The sequence below is a fragment of the Musca domestica genome, unplaced genomic scaffold, assembly GCF_030504385.1.
Source record: "Musca domestica strain aabys unplaced genomic scaffold, Musca_domestica.polishedcontigs.V.1.1 59, whole genome shotgun sequence".
Lineage (NCBI taxonomy): Eukaryota > Metazoa > Arthropoda > Insecta > Diptera > Muscidae > Musca > Musca domestica.
In genome coordinates, this window is record NW_026712362.1 from 258,330 (window position 1) to 276,597 (window position 18,268).

The 18,268-nt window shown below is 35.0% G+C and overlaps 2 protein-coding genes across 2 annotated transcripts in view; one reads left to right on the forward strand and one right to left on the reverse strand.

Annotated features, from left to right (window-relative positions):
- The window catches only part of LOC101891236 (protocadherin Fat 4), a 42,986-nt gene extending 36,781 nt beyond the window's left edge, over positions 1–6,205 (reverse strand). Inside the window, exon 1 of the mRNA XM_059129009.1 lies at positions 6,142–6,205. Within this exon, the coding sequence (XP_058984992.1) occupies positions 6,142–6,205 (64 nt within the window). The remainder of the gene's footprint in view (positions 1–6,141) is intronic.
- The window catches only part of LOC101890434 (beta-galactosidase), a 267,558-nt gene that overhangs the window by 113,016 nt on the left and 136,274 nt on the right, over positions 1–18,268 (forward strand). The window lies entirely within an intron of this gene.

Genomic DNA, 18,268 nt, shown 5'->3' on the forward strand with positions numbered 1-18,268 from the left:
TTCTTCAGATCCTATATTAGCAATAGACGACATTTTGAAATTCTTTATTGGCAAAAGTTGGCAAAAATAGGAAAAAGACGACCTTTTGAGGTCCTCTATTGTCAAAATAAAACTTCTTCAGGTCCTATATTAGCAATAGACGACATTTTGAAATTCTGTATTGGCAAGAGGAGACAATAGACGACGAGGCCCTCTCTATGGCAATAGACTGCATTTTGAGGCCCTTTATTTGAAAAAGACGACCTTTTGAGGTCCTCTACTGGAAATTTACGATCTCTTGAGATCCTTTATTGGAATTGGAAAACCTCTTGAGGTTTTTTATTGATACGAGCTCTTGAGGCTCTCTATAGACCTCTTTTGGTCCTTTTTTTGTATTGGATGAAATCCTGAAGACCCCTAAGGTACTCAATTTAAAATAGACGCTATAGGCAATAGACAAACCCTCTAGAAACTCCACTGGCTTTAAGAGGGCAGCTAAAAAAACTTTCCATTTCTTCATTTCCATCCATTTCTATTTCTTCGCTCCTGAAGACCCCTAAGGACAATGGAACACATCTTAAGGTACTCAATTGAAAATATGCGGCTTTTTAAAATACTGGGTAATAGACGAACTCTGTAGCAACTCCAATTGATTCAGTCAGTCCAAAAAAAAAGGCCTTCCAACGTCTTGACTTCCTCTATTGGCAAAAGGCGACATCTTAAGGTCCTCTATTGACACGAGCTTATGAGGCTATCTCTTTGGACCTCAAGAGGCACTGTATTTGATATAGACAACACCTTAAGGATTAGAAATGACCAACCTCGGCCTTAGAAGACTTTCAGTAGAAGACCTATTGAGGCTCTTTATAGCAAATAGACGACCACTTTTGGCCCTATTAAACATTTTGACGTCCTTATTGATCCTTTTGTGGCAATAGAAGTTTTTTGAGATCTTTTGTTGACAGAACAGAATACCTCTTGATATCCTTTATTGACTACATGGTCCCCCTTGAGATCCCCTATCGATAAGAGAAGTCCTTTTGCGATCATCTATTGATTTTAAAGAATTCTTCTGACAATAGGAGGTCTCCTGCAGGCCTCTTTTAACATTGGAAAACTTCTAACTCAATATTTCCCATCTGCGATCCTCTATAAGCAATGAAATACATACAGAGCTCTTACATTTTTCCCGTGGAAGATTCTTTGAGCTCCTTATTTTACAATAGGGGATCCATATAGACAATAGATGGCGCCCTGTGGTCGTCGACTGCAAACGAATAACTCTTAAAAATGGAAGAGTTTTAAGATTACTTTACTCTATAAAATGGAGGATGAATAATGGATTTTTAAGAAACTTTCAGGCCCATAATCGGTGATTTATAAAATTAAGCTTTGGGAGATCTAAACCCGTTGATTTTGAAGAAAATAGTTTTAGAACCCCGAAATCGTAGACCTTGAAAAGTATTTTGAAGTCGATTTTGAAAAAAAAAAAAAAAAAAAAAAAAAAAAAAAAACAATATTCTGACACTAAAAGTAATAATCCCGTTGAAATGGTTACTTAGCTGCACTTTTTTAAATTTTTAATATAAATTTCAAAATTCTTGCGAGTTGGGCGCTGGAATTTAGTTCCTGCGATTTTCCATATCCAATCGAATGTCTTATAGCCTTGCATATTTGAATTTTTATAAATTTTTTCTTTAATTTCTGATGTTAATAAATCTCCCATTTTCGATTCGACTTTAGCCCCCTTTCACAACACCAATATATAAAATATTTGCCATTTCCAACCATCAAATTTATGTCCTAACAACGATTTTGAAGCGAAGAAAATTATTTCATAAATTTCCACAATTTATAACTTTCCCAATAAAAAGCTGTGGTTTATCACCCAAATGAAAGATGAAAAAAACATAAACATTTTCAAAAAGTTTTCTTTGAAAACATTGTTGCCTAACTGCGTTGATGACTTTGAAACATGTTCCGTTGCGGTTTCCCACAAAAATCATAACCGAGTTATGGTCACCGAAAACTTGTTGGACCTCTTTGGGTCTCTCTCTCTCTCTTTGGTGTTTTGTTTCGCATCTCCTCCTAAATGGTGCAATCACAACAATTCATTGGAATTGACTTAAATTAAGTCATAGATTTTATGGTTATGGGCGCAATTACCCAGCCAGCCAGAGAGCCAGCCACCCGAACCCAGTCCAGCCATCGTAGCTTTTGGTGAGGAGTTTGCAATGGAAGTGGGGACTACCACCGCTAACCGGTCAATGTGCCTCATAGAAATGATTGTTGTTTTTTGTTGTACAAGGAAAAAAAACTGTTAAAGCTTAGCGCTTAAGTTAATTGGATTAAACCACCGCAAGAGATTATTGAAAGGTTTATGATGGAAGCTGGTATTTAATTTGTGGTTTTAGGAGGGTAATTTTTCTTTGACACAGAGGATTTTGAAATTACAAATTTATGAAAATTTCATAATTGGAAATGTTACTTTTACTTTCATTGGGAAATAAATTTCGAATCCGATTCAAAGGAGGAATATTCAATGAATATTAGACATGGTGTTCGGGAAATACAAGAGTTGACTAAGTTATTTCGTTTTCAACAGGTAAACTCAAGTTATCAGCTAAAAAGCCGAAAAGTCTCCCATATTTTTTTTTAATCCGCATTTTTTGGACCTAACAATTCCTTCTAAAAATATGTTTTGAAAATCTTCTTATTTTCCCGAAAAGTTGTTTTTTTCTTTAAATGTGGACCTGAAAATTCCTCCTAAAAATATGTTATAAAAATTCTCATTTCATGCCAAAAAAAGTCCCTCAAAAATACGTTTTTAAAATCCACGTTTCCTCAAACCTCAAACTCTACCACACATATGTTTTGAAAATCCACGACTATTGACCTAAAAGTTCTTTCAAGAATCAAACATTTTAAAACTAGAAGACCTCCAAAAATTGGTTTTAAAAACCACGTTTATTGTGCCCGAAACCCCCCAAAAATATTTTTTAAAAATCCACGATCATAAGGCTGAAAGTCCCCTCAAATTGGGTTTTAATCCCATTCATGAGCCTAAAAGTATCCCCAAAAATAAGTCCCAAAAAAAAAAAAACAGTAAAGAAAGTCTTAAAGTCGGGCTTGGCCGACTTTATGATAACCTACACCACTTTGCCAATTTAGTAGAGCTCCACATAACAATTAAAAGTTTTTATGGGAGAATTCAATCATACACGCCATGATTATAATTATAATTTAAAGTTCAAAGGATTAAATATGCCGAAGCATTTGTATCTTTTAAATTCGGACTTGTATTGCCCATTTGGTGCAAAATTAATTTGAAATCAGATAAAGATATATATGGGAGCTATATCCAAATCGGAACCGATCTCAATAAATTTTGGCAAAGATGTTTCTGAGCTGTATTTTATATATTTCCCTGAATATCGTTGTTACGGAGTGCATATTACGGCTGTGGCGAACAAATATAACAAATCGGATGAACAATATATATGGGTGCTATAGCTATATCTAAACCGATCTTCAACAAATTTGACATACTAGCTTCTAGACTCAATTCGGTTGTAAGTGTCAAATTTCATTCCATTTCGACAAATATTAGAGGTTTGGTGCACAATCGAAGGTAAATCGAACGAAGTTATATATGGGAGCTATATCCAAATCTGAACTGATCTCGATAAAATTTAGCAAATGTATTTCTTAGCTTTATTTGATATATTTCCCCAAATATTGTTGTTACAGAGTGCATATTACGGCTGCGGAGGACAAAAATAACAAATCGGATGAAGAATATATATATGGGAGCTATAGCTATATCTGAACCGATTACGATCAAATTTGGCATACTTATTTTTAGGCCTAATTTGGTTGTATGTGCAAAATTCCATAATATTCGGGCTGATATTACACGTTTGGTGCACAATCGAAGGCAAATCGGACGAAGATATATATGGGAGCTATATCTCAATGTAGACCGATTTTCACCAATTTCAATAGGGTTCGTCCTTGGGCCAAACAAATGATTTGTGCAAAATTTCATCAGGATCGGGCAATAAATGCGAGCTGTAGTTTGTTTACAAAAATACATGGACAGGCGGACGGACGTACGGACGGACGTACATGCATAAATCGACTCAGAATGTCATTCTATGCAGATCATCAAAAGGAACTATGGGTCTATCTCGTTTCCTTTTTCCTGTTACAAACAAATGCCCAAAAACATAATACCCTGACCACCTTGTGGTGTAGGCTATAAAGACCTCGTGTGCGGGCCTCAAAGACCCCAAGAATATACATATTTTAAAAATCCACATTTATGTACCTGAAAGTCCTCCAAGAAAAAAAAAGTTTTAGAATTCTCCTCTGAGTTAAAACTTCTAAAAATATTTTTTCAAAAAACCACGATTATAAGGCCGAAAGTCCCTCAAAATGTGTTTTAATCCCATTTATGAGGATCCCCAAAATATAAGTCCCAAAAAAATGTTGGTATTTTTTTTTGGTTCACCTAAATATCACCTAAAATTATATTTAAATAATCGTCTCAAAGCTTCCATTTATATAAAAAAGCCTTTCGTCCTCAGAAGACTGCTGTAACGTCCTTTATTTCAAATGTAAACATTTTTCTTCCAAAATGTCCTTACAAATAATACCAACTTACCACCAATTTATGGATATAAATCTCCATTCAAGAATTTGTTTATAAATTGAGGTTCATAAAACTTGAACACTCCCAAAATGGGTTCTAAAAATCTACGTTTAATAATCTTCTTCTATTGCTCAAAAATTTCCCCGCATTTTTTGTAAATTCCTCGTTTATTTAGACTATTAATGCCCTCAGAAATAGGTTTAAAAATCCACATTAATTGACTTCAAACTCCGCCCGAAAATATGTTTTGAAAATCCACGTTTATGGACCTGAAAATTCCTCCAAAAAATATGTTTTGAAAATCCACGTTTATGGACCTGAAAGTTCCTCCAAAATATATTTTTAAAATCCACGTTTATGGACCTGAAAATTCCTCCAAAAAATATGTTTTGAAAATTCACGTTTACGAACCTGAAAGATCCTCCAAAATATATTTTTTGAAAATCCACGTTTATAGACCTGAAAATTTCTCCAAAAAATATCCTCCTCCTTTCTCTAAAAAAAATCCTCCTTTAATTCCAAAATTAAATTCTCCCAAAAAAAGGTCTTTAAAATCCACGTGTGTTTGCCTAAAAATCCATTCAAGATTTTTTTTTATTTAAAATCGACGTTTATAAAGTCCCCAAGTTAATTGACCTATTAGTCTCCACAAAAATATTTTTAAAAATTCCGGTTTATGGGCCTGTGTGACCCTTCAAAAATATGATTTAAAAAATCCACGTTTATGGAGGCGAAAGTCCTTCCAAAGATAGATTTAAACAATCTACGTTTATTGACCTTTAAGTCTGCCCAAAGATTGATGTAAAAAATTTACGTGTTTTGACCTTTAAGTTCGCCTAAAAATATGCTTTAAAAATCCACGTTGATTGACCTAAAAGTTCGCCCAAAAATATATGTTATAAGTATCTGCACAAAAATATTGTTTTCAGAATCCACGTTAATTGACATTAAACTCCGCCTAAAAATATGCTTTAAAATATTTATTGACCTAAAAGTGGTTCCAAAAATGTGTTATGAATATCTCTCATTTATGGAACTAAAAGTCTCCCAAATATCTGCACAAAAATATTTTTTTCAGAATCCACGTTTTAAACTCCGCCTAAAAATATGCTTTAAAATACACGTTTATTGACCTAAAAGTGGTTCCAAAAATATATTAAGAATATCTCACATTTATGGAACTAAAAGTCTCCCAAGTATCTGCACAAAAATGTTTTTTTTTTTCAGAATCCACGTTTTAAACTCCGCCCAAAAATATGCTTTAAAATACACGTTGGTTGACCTAAAAGTTGTTCCAAAAATATATTATGAATATCTCATATTTATGGAACTAAAAGTCTACCAAAAATATATTTGAAAAATTCACGTTTATTATTCCAGACCTCAAAGGCCCAGTTGAAGATGAAGAAGCCTTCTGTCTGCGGTAACGTCTTTTATTTGAAATTTAAACATTTTTCTCTCAAAATATATAACTTAAAACAACTGCCTTATAAATAATACCAACTTACCATCAATTTGCAGCACAAGGCATATCAGGCCCACAGCTATGATCCAATGATATATAATCCACATTTTTTCAAATAACCGGTATTATCTCCAAATGGTAAAGACAATTATAGGGGCTCCTACTTTTTATAGTTGACTATAAATCACCAATTATCACACTCGAACACACACAGAGATACTTTCGAACACTTGTTGCTTGTCCTCAATTCGGAACAGAGTATTTCCTTCACTTTTTTGGAACACCTTTTCAATTACGCTAAGATCTCCTCTTTGAAAACACCTGATGCTTGTTTTAAATTTTCATAATCGAGATAATAATACACGGCAATCACGGTCGACAAGGGGTAACATGACAAGCAACGTTGCAACATGCAGTGGTAAAAAATATACATATATGTTGCAAGTAGCACACACACACACACATACACTTATGAATAATTGCAACCTTTGTTTTATTAATTTTGCTTTTGTTTATTTTTTTTTTTTTTAATTTTTTGTTATAGAAATCCGTTTGATTGCCTTAACATCGATAGTGGCTGCTGAGATGTTGAAATCTCTCTTCTCTCGAAAAAAGGTGGAGAGGGAGACACACTTTCTGCTCTCTGACACTGAGACAAGGCAATGAGATGGCAATGATACGACGTGCGAGTATTAAACGTTTAGTTCGAAGACAAGTTCAAAACAGTTAACGGCATGAATGAATGAATGCAACAGGCTGGCAGTCAGAGTGGCTAGGGAAGGTTGCAGCAGCACCATAACCGAGTGGCAGTATTTTAAGTGAATGGCATTATTTGCAAGTCGACATGGGAAACATATTTTGTAGGGGGCGAGGGGGCAAACTGTGATGATGAACGCTGATAATGATGATGAGGATGGTGTTAAAGAGTTTCTGTTACCAAAAACAAAAAACACCTTGGTAAACGGCTAATGCCAAACAAAAACAACAACACCAATAAAACACTTCAACGTATCTTGGCGTGTTTCACAATTGAGGCAGAAGCACACAGACACTCCACACACTCTCTTTAGCCACTAAATTTATGGCCAAGAAGGCTCGTTCTCTTGCCACTGTTTTTTTTATTTCTTCTTCTTTTTTTGTAGTTGTTGTTATAAATGTTTCACATACACTTAATTTAACATTTGCGTTTTGTAAGCTATTTTTGTTGTTGTTGTTGTTTTTTATTACACTTTTTTATTTCTATTCTAGTTTCAATAGTTGGTGGAGGTTGGGTTGTTGTTGATTTTTACCTAGAAATTTGTTGATTTGAATTTTTCCGGCTTTATGTGGTATTATTTTGGTATCTTCCTCTCCTGCTCTTCTTTTCTATTTTTGTTTTTTTTTTATATCTGATGTTCCACTAAATCAAAATTCTTATTTAGTTCAACACTTAACGCTTTGGCTTAGCCCCGCCATTTAGTTTAGATTTTATTTTCGTTGAAAGATTCGAATCAATTTTATGGGATTTGTTTTGGATTTGAATTCACATAGTTCTGGAACAAGAAAAGGGTTATGTGGTGAGAACATTAAAATTTTGGAATTTTATGATTTAATTTAAAAAGAAGAAGTGAGAAAGTCTGCTTGATATTCTGTAACACTATCAGCGTGGTGGTGGGTGGTGAAATTTTGAATGATATTTAATACGAAACCAATGATATTTGGAAAAACCTCCTTTAGATAAAGCTCTAGCTCTTACAAATCGCTCAATAACCATTTTGTAAGAATTTTTCACTAATAGCCCAATAAAAATGCTGTTCAATTTCCCCTTATTTTTATACCCTCCACCTTGGAAAGGAGGGTATATTAACTTTGTCATTCGGTTTATAATATGTCTAAATATTCGTCGTAGACCCCATAATGTATATATATTCATAATCAGCATAAAATTCTAAGTCGATTTAACGACGTCTGTCCGTCAGACAGACAGACAGACAGACAGACGTCTGTTGAAATCACGATACAGGCCACATTATTTGACATAGAGCGTCAAAATTTAGCAGAATAATTTGTATTGTGTCTAGGACGGTTGGTATTGAAAATTATATATATCGGTCCACGTTTTGGTATAGTCCCCATATAATAGTACCTCTCGATATTCGGTATTTTGATGATTTATGCCACATTTTTTCATGGGTTTGTCTAAAAATTGGTATTTGTTGGTCATAATGGGTTCCAGCTCCGGTGGCGAAACATTGCATGCATGGATCCACGTTTTGGTATAGCCCCCATATAGCGGTACCGCCCGATATTCGGTATTTCGATGATTTTTGCCACATTTTTTCACGGATTTGTCTAAAAATTGGAATTAGTTGGTCATAATAGGTTCTAGCTCCGTTGGCGAAACATTGTATGTATAGGTCCACGTTTTGGTATAGCCGCCATATAGCGGTACTTCCCGATATTCGATATTTTGATGATTTTTGCCACATTTTCCCACGAATATCTCTAAAAATTGGTATTTGTGGGTCATAATTGGCTCTAATGTTTCCATTACCCTAAGGTGGAGGGTATTAAAAGTTCGGCCCGGTCGAACTTAATTTTTTTTTAACATTCCTACCCTTGAAGAAGGAATTTAAAAAAACAATCCCGATTTATTTTAAATCTCTGTCTTTTAGTACTTCTTCGATCCCTTGAAGTATAAATATCCAATAATCCAGAGTTTTTAGCTCATTTGAGCATAAGTTACTACTAGTCCATTCCGGTCGTAAAACTGCCGTATTTCACTTCCTGTGAGCCACAATTACTCTCGTACAATATTATAACGTTTTAACTCTCTGCGAACGCTCATTTTGGTACATTTCCTATAATTTATTACCTTTTGTACGAATTTTAGATAAATCCATCCCTATGTCATGACTAGCAAGTGCGCGCTACTTCGCCAACGAAAAGTTCATCTTAGAAGTTTTAGATTCGTTCCAACAGTTCGTGTTAGGCCTTTTTACTACTAAATTTGTACAATTTGTTCAGTTTGACAATATTTTTTATGAAATCTTCCTAAATCGTACTAAATGTTCAGACCTTCAAATTATTCAAGTTTTTCCTTCCTCGGAGATATTTATATAGGAAAATTTTTACCTATTACACCAAAAAAATCTTCAAAATCTTTAATTTTGAATTTTACCGAGGAGGAACCCATATCCAATTTTTCTGTCCACATATGAGCCCTCTCCAAATGTAAACCCCAGAAACCAACATTGACCTCAATATCAAATTTCAGCTCCATCCTTCACTCAATACGAAATTTATTAACATTTAGCATGCATATTCAAAACAATCTACATCTCTCCATCCTAGAAACCAAGAATGATCCAAAATTAGTAGTATTTAGTGCTTTTTGAACACTTATGGTATGTATTTCCAAGACTACCTCCATATCTCAATTCCAGATACTAACAGAGACCTCAATATCAAAATTCGGAACTCCGGTTCTTTTCCTTCAGTCATTACCGAACTTAGTACCATTTAGTACAATTAAAGTACGCCACATCCAAAACCAGCTCCTTCTCTCAACCACAGACAGCAACAGTAATATCCATAGCAAGTTTCAGCACTTTAGCTGTATTCCTTCACCCAATACAAATATTTCCAAAACCACCTCCATATTTCAATACCAGTTACCGAAAATTTCGGAATACCAGCCCTATCTCTTCGCCCAATAACAAATTTAGTACCATTTAGTACTTTCCGTACAAATATATGACACATTTACAAACAACTGCCAAATCTTAGAAAAAAAAAAAATTGGAGGTCGCATAGAAAAGTTTAAATGGGCTCTATCCATAAAAGGCATCTAAAGGCGTTTCAAGTAATAACCACTGCTTGATGAAGACTTTGATTTTCATATACCCTACACCACCTAGTGTTGAGGGTATCATGTCTTTGTGCATTTGTTTGTAAAATGGAGAAGGAAGCGAAATAGACCCATAGTTACTTTTGAGGATCTACATAGAATCACTTTCTGAGACGATTTATTCATGTCAGTCCGTCCGTTCGTCTGTCCATGTATTTTTGTGAACAAAATGCAGGTCGCATTTACTGTCCGATTGAGATGAAATTTCCCAAACAATATTTGCTGGGACCAAGGGCGAAACCTATTAAAAATGATGAGAATCGGTTCAAATTTCGATATAGCTCCCATATACATATCTTCAACCGAATTTTGGCACATTCGACCGAAATCCATCTAGAAGCAAGTACATCAAATTTCGTGAAAATAGGTTCAGATATAGTTATAGCTCCCATATATATGTGTCATACGATTTGGTGTTTAAGGCCCTCACATGCGTAAGATGCATTCCATAAGAATAATATTTGATACCAGCTAACAGATGCAGCTCAGAAATAAGTGCCTAAACATTTTTCAAGATCGGTTAAGTTTTGGATATTGCTCCCATATATATGTTTACCCTATATCAGGTCTATTGTGCACCAAATGGCTAACACAAGCCCAAATCGACTGAATTTTGGAAATTTCGATGGAATTCAGTCCAGAAGCAAGTACTTCAGATTTAGTGAAAATCGGTTAAGATATATAGCTATAGCTACCATATACATGTTTCATCCGATTTGGTGCTAAAGTCCTCCACATGCGTAATATGCACTCCACAGCTATGATATTTGATGCAACACAAAAATACCTCTGCCAAATTTTATCGAGATCGGTTTAGGTTTTCATATACCTTCGATATGCATCTTCATCCGATTTTACGGTTATTGTCCACCATACATGTAATATCAGCCCAAATTGGATATATTTTTTTTATATTCAACCGATCTTATTGAAATTCGGTTCAGTAGATATCTATTGCTCCAAGAAATATTTTTATACCCTCCACCATCGTATGGAGGGTATATTAAGTTTGTCCTCGAAATATACCTTTTAGACCCAACAAAGTATATAGATTCTTGATCATCATGAAATTCTAAGTCGATTTAGCGATGTCCGTCCGTCAATCCGTCTGGGGAAATCAATCTAACTTCCGAACGAAATGAAGTAAATTGATAAAATTTTACTCAAATGTATATTATGTCTGCAGAACTTTTGGCATTGAAAATGGACCATGTTGGTCCACGTTTTGGTATTAGTCCGATATAACAGTACCTCCCGATATTCAGTATTTTGATGATTTTAGCGACATTATTCACCGGAATTGTTTCAAATTTGGTATTTTAAGGTCGTAACGGATGCTACAGCCTAAATTGTCTGTGCAGGTCCACGTCTTCGTATAGCCCCCATATAGCGGTACCATCCGATACTTGGTATTTTGATGATTTTAGCTACATTATTCACCGATTTTTTTTAAGTTTCACATTTGAATATTGTAATGGCTTATGACAAAAGTTACCTATGCAGGTCCATGTCGTCGTATAGACCCTAATATAACAGCTACCTTCGGTATTTTTAAGATTTTAACAACATTTTTAAAGGAATTTATTGTTTTTGACAATTGCCAAATTCGTTAAAAATAGTGGAAGGTATTCAAAGTTCGGCCTGGCCAAACTTATAGCTTTTTTTACTTGTTTTTATTATTATTAACAAATATATATATATTTATATTTATTTTTTTAAAAAACCTATAAAAATACTTCTAGAGATTATCTAAATTAAATTTCAACTACAAAACAAATAAACAAAAACAAATAAACAAACGTTCAGAAACAAAACAAAGTATTTGAAATCTCAAGTCTTAAGAGGTTTAGGAGAAGGGAGAGAAAAATGGGAAAAAAAGAGACAGGTATTGAGGGGAACAACAAAGGCAAGAATGGTTTCTGATCTGGGAATGATGTCAGAAGTGAATTTTGAAAAAAATAATCGGAAGAAAAAATTATATGAACGACTAAACATCGATTTTAAGAAAAATATGCCAAAAATGAGAAAAAAAAAAAGTAATTTCTGCTATTGGGCGCCATTTTCGCTTAGCAAGTAATGAAATAGGGACCAATGTTATCCCTTTCCTCTTGATTAAAATATTGAGGGCCCGGCTCTTTATATCCATATGAAGATGAATGCCAAAGCCTACTTTAATCTGGAATCTGTCAAAAAGCAAGGAACAATATTTCACAAATTTGTAAATGTTTATTTTAATCAAAAAAGAGATGATTCTATATCCTCAGCTACATGGCTAGATATGATACGGCGGAAATGTGCCTCATCGAAATAACGGTTTTAGACTCTAGGTCTCTTTGGACTAAATCCGTTTAAGGACATTTGGAGTCCGTTTTAGGACATTAGGACATTTGGATCCGTCCGTCTGTCTGTCTGGCTGGAGCGCACGACAACTCTCGAAGCGATTATCCGATGTGGTCCAAACTTGGTATATCGTAAAATTATTATTATCGAGTTCGATGGGCAACAAGGTCGAAATTTTCAAAAAAAAAAAGAATAAATATTACTACACAGAAAGAGAAAGGATAATTCGAATTTGATCCATCTTTGCAAATCCTAATATTTACATCAGTGCTAGGTCAGGTGTGAAAATGGACAATATCGGCCCACTCCATCAAGTACCTCCCCCACAAAGGGTCGAAATTTTGAATAATTATAACTCTTATAAAATGTGATGTAAGGATCCGATTGTCTTAAAATTTCACACATCCCAATATTTTTAAGAGCCCAAGGTCTGCTGTGAAGATGGGATATATCGGTCCACTCCTTCTGCTGCCTCCCTTAACCCTTCAAGGGTTAAAATTTTGAATATCCATAAATCTCATAAAACACGAAATTGACATTCGATTCCATTCAGACTTGGTACATCTCAATATTTCCATCAATACAAGATCAGTAATAAGGAGGGTAGAAATCGGACCTTTACTTCTGGTACCTCCCACTCAAAGGGTCAAAGTTTTGAATAACCGAAACGATTATAAAATCCGGAAAAAGCATCTGACTCTCTTAATTTTTCACACATCCCATTATATCTTCTAACACAAGATCTGCTGTAAGGATGGGATATATCGGTCCACTTCTTCTGGTACCTCCCCTACAAAGGGTAAACATTTTGAATATCCATGAAGTTCATAAAACGCCAAATTAAGATCCGATTCCATTCAGGCTTGGCACTTCTCAAAATTTCCATAAACACAAGATCTCTTATAAAGATGGTAGAGACCGGACCATTTCTTCTTGTACCTCCCACACAAAGGGTCAAAGTTTCGAATAACCGAAACTATTATAAAATCCGAAATAAGCATCTGGCTCCTTTCATATTTCACATACAATATTTTTATAAACTTAAGGTTTGGTAAAAAGATGAGATATATCGGCCAATCCTTCTGGTGGCTCCCCCACAAAGGGTCAAAATTTTGAATATTCAAGAAGCTCGTAAAACACAAAATTAATATCCGATTCATTCAGACTTGGTGCATCTCAACGTTTCTATCGACACAAGATTTGTTATAAAGTTTGTAGAGATCTTTTGAATAACCAAAACGATTATAAAATCCGAAATAAGCATCCGGCTCTTTTCATATTTCACACATCCCATTATTTCTACTAACACAAGATCTGCTTTAAAAATGGGATATATCAGTCCACTTCTTCTGGTACCTTCCTCACAAAGGACCAACATTTTAAATATCCATGGAGCTCATAAAACGCGAAATTAATACCCGATCCCATTCCGACTTTGTACATCTCAATATTCAATCAATACAATACCTCTTATAAATATGGTAGAGATCGGACCGTTTCTTCTGGTACCACCCCCCACAGGGTTCAAGATTTTGAGAAACCAAACGCTCAAGGTAAGCCAAATAAGCAATCAAATCTCTTCAAATTTCACACATACAAACATTTTTGCTAACACAAGATCTGTTGTGAAGATGATATATAACTGCGAACCTCTTCTGATACCTTCTGCAATTTATGATTTCCCATAAATTGGATATAGAAGTTCGATTTTCTTATAATTTTGGTCAGACCAATATTTTTATCTGTATTAGATGAAGCATGAAAATGGAATACTTCGGTCGACAGGCACGGCACATTTTAACATTTTCTTAAAATTATCACATATCTCATGTAAAGTGAAGGAAGTTACCATATATAGTCCGAACATGACCCATCGCAATATTTATGTCACATTTATTTAGGTCCGATAAGGAATGGACAATATTGGCCCATTCTTTCATAACCCACTGCATAGAGGGACAAGGGTTTGAATAATCACAGCAGAAGTCAAAATATTTTTAAATAATCGAATATTGGCTGACGGTATAGATCTGTCGGCAAAATCGACCGATACTTTTTTACTTGTTTTTTTTTTTTTTTAATTTGCCAAATAATTCCTTTCACTTCTCAAACAGAGGTGTCGCTCGACCCAAATTCTTTTGCGATCAAAGCCAATAAATCATGACATCCTTTTTGGAAATGTTATCCGCAAGGAACAAGACCAACACTAATTGGATGTAACCTGGATTTTTCTTCACCACCTCCCACACTTCTTCTTCCTCGATATTTACAACTTACTATCTTGGAATTCTTGCATATTTTCCATTTTCACCAATAAGAAAACAGCAAGCAAGTATGGAATAATGAGACCAACCACCTCCTTGTTAGAAGAGACACACAATGCAGGGATGGAAATAGTACATTGACCATATTTTTTTATTAAGGAAAATATAAAAATGTAGTTTTTTTTTAATTAGCTTCAATTGATAGAAGAGTCTTTTGTGAACTTTCTATAGGATTTGTCTGGAAGGTAGTTATTTTATTGTTCTTAGGTACGATGTCCTAAAGATCATCCACGGATAGAAGACTTCCTATTAATTTTCAGCAGCTAGAACATCATTCTTCTGTCTTCCATAAAAATACTACCTTCCAGAGGTCTTTTGTGGATAAAAGTCCTGCAGAAGATGGCTTTATAAATATAGGACCTTCTATAGGCCTTCCATGTATAGGCCTTCCATGTATAGTTTACAGATCTTCCAGGGAAAGAATAACATCTATAGGTATTCCAAAGTTAAGGAGGTTCCTTACAGAAACTTTACAACTTAAATGCCTTCTATGGGAACTTCTATAGATTAAAGACCTTCTATAAGTCTTCTATGGCCTTCTATAGGGTTTATGGTCTGTTTCTAGGGTTTATGTGGATAGAAGACATTCTATAGGTCTTCTATGAACAAAATACCTTTGATAGATCTTCTACGAATAAAAAGTCAAATTTAGACCGTTTATAGGTAAAAGAGCTTTTCAAAAAGTCCTTTAAGGGTAAAAGACTGCCTATATAGCTTAATAACGTGCTACAGGTTTTCTTTGGATTGTAAGTCATCTATATATCTGAATTGAGGAACATTTATAGGTCATAGATGGATAGAAGATCTTTTTGTGGCCTTCTATGGATGGAAGACTTTATGAATTGAAGATCTTCCATAAGTCTTATATGTGCAGAGAACATTCTGTGAGTCTTCTATGGATGGAAGGATCTTCTATAGCATTTTAGAAATAAGAAGACCATTTATACGCCTTCTATTAATAAAATGCCTAATTTGGCCATACAGATGAAGCCTTAGCCTTGTATAAATGACAAATCTTCCATAATTTTTCTAAAGGTGGATGATATAAGTTCTTTCAGAGAATCCCTATACATATAAGACATTTTACTGGGATTCCATAGATAGAAGACCATTTTTTAAGCCGTATATAAATAAAATATCTCGTATGGACCGTGTGTAAACGTAAGATCTTCAAGGGGACTTTTGTGGGGATAGAAGACTTTCTGCCGTTATTTTTTTTACGGATAGTATTACTTTTTTTCGCTCTTGTGTAGACAGACGGGACCAGATACCAACAGACACCATAATATCAAATTTGAGAATTCCAGCCCTAGTCGTGCACCCATTTCCAAAATTTAGTACCACTTAATAATTTTCGAACACTTATAGTAGATCTTTTCAAAATTACATCAATCTCTTAACCAGAATTTTATTCTTTTTTATCTCTATCCCTTCAATCAAAATCTAATTTAGTACAATTTAGTACTTTTTGTATGAATATAGGTCTCATTTCCAAAACCACCTACATATCTCAATTCCAGATACCAATAGACACCACAATATCAAATTTGAGAATTCCAACTCTATCCTATCGCCCAATACCAAATTTACTACTATTTAGTACTTTTCGTACAAATATAGTACACATTTCCAAGCCTCCGCTTAATCTAAAAGACAAATCACCATCAGTAAACCTAAATGTCAAATTTCCGAATATTATCTCAATCCCTTCACCCAATACCAAATATAGTACCATTTAGTACTTTTCGTACAATTATAGTAAACATTTCCGAAATCACCTTCATCTATCCAGGCTACACATGAACAGCGATCCTAATACCAAATTTTCGATTTCAAGCACTATATTTTCAACCAATAAAAAAATTGTACCATATATAGTACTATTTAGAACATTTCGTACGCCTGTAGTACACATTTCCAATAACCCTCTTTTTATCACAAACCTTCCCCCAACCAGAATCCCAATACAAAATTTCAAATTATCAACTTCTTCCTTTGACTCAAAACCAAATTGTACCAAATTTTAGTACCATTTAGTACGATACACCTCCCAACATCAACTCCATTTCCAATAATTGATCCTCATCACAAATTTCGAGATTTTACCACTAGCCGTTCACAAAATTCCAAATGGTACCAAATTTAGAGCACTTTTGGTACAGGCATTGTTAGAATTTCGAAAAACCTTTAAGTAGTACTTTTCGTACTTTTTTGGTACGTATTTCCAAATCTCGCGCCATGGAAAATAGAACTTCTTCAAAAAATACCTTAAAGGTATAGGGCTACGTTTTTAGGAAATTCGGACTAGAAGTGTACTGAAAGTACCAAAAAGTTGGAAATTTAGTGCATTTTAGTACTTTTAGTACTAGTCCGAATTTCCCAAAAACGGAGCCCTATACCTTTAAGGGATTTTTGAAAAAGTTCTATTTTCCATCCCTGTTCTATGACCTCCTACTACAACAAATTTCCTTGTCTGCTGGTCCTGCATTTATCACAGTCTCTTCCTTTGGCATAATTGTTTTGCACCCCCTCCTACCTCCCTCGAAAAAACCACAACTATTTTTGTAACGCGTTAACTATTTTTAACCTCAACGAAGGAAGGGTGGAGGCACTTGGCCAAAGGCGCCAGACGTAGGGTATGCATTGTTATTTCACCACCGGCACCACCACCACATTCAAAACAAAAACTTGACCGGAAGTCGGAAACATTTAAGAAAAAGTCATTCACCTGCAACCAAGTTTGCAACAACGTTTGTTTTTTTGTTTCTGAGTGGCCTGGGCTGTGATGAGCGGCGAATTGCTTGAACGAAACAAGTGCAGGTTGTTGGTAGTGGCAATGGGGACGGTGACGACGACTCTCGACGGTGGTGGTTGTGGTCAAAGTGCCTGGCCTTTGTTCGGCGGCCAAGTAACTTTTATTTGCTGTTTAGATTTTCAGGTTGTGGGTTGAGGGTAGCAGAGTTGTCTGGCATTCCCTTGTTCCGGCCTCATTTCATATTGTTGCATTTTGGCTTTCTTGTTTTCCATCCCGTCCCCTTCTCCTCCTCCCTTCTCCCCACTGTCCAGACATGCAACGCATCCATTAAGCCGCTAGTTTTCACTTGTTTCTGAAGGAGTTATTGCCATGGAATTATTGTTTAACTAAAATTTGTAGCTTCTTTTTTTCTGGGTTACTTCCAGAGGAGGAGGTGGCGGTGGTTGGCGATTACAGTCCAGTTTTACATTAGCATAGCTGTTATTTCCCTTCAACATTTTTTTCTTGGTTATTGAAATCAAGAGGGGTGGGAGGGGGCAACTTCTTTATGTGTCACTCACATAATTACGGCTTAATGATTAGTTTTCCTTGTCCACATTTCGGGAGGGTTGATTCCTATCGCCAAAGGAAGGCTTTCGGAAAGGGGATTGCACTTTCCAGCAATAGTGTTAGAAATTTATTTTGAGGAACAAATATTGAATTGAAAGGCATGACTGAACTGTGTGGAAGGCAACTGTACTTTTAGGTGTTGACAGATTAAGAGAATGGGAGCTGTGTTGAATACTTATACTACTATACCTATTACTCCTATATAATATATATTCAGAATCTATTACTGCTTATGCAAGGATCTTGGAGAGAC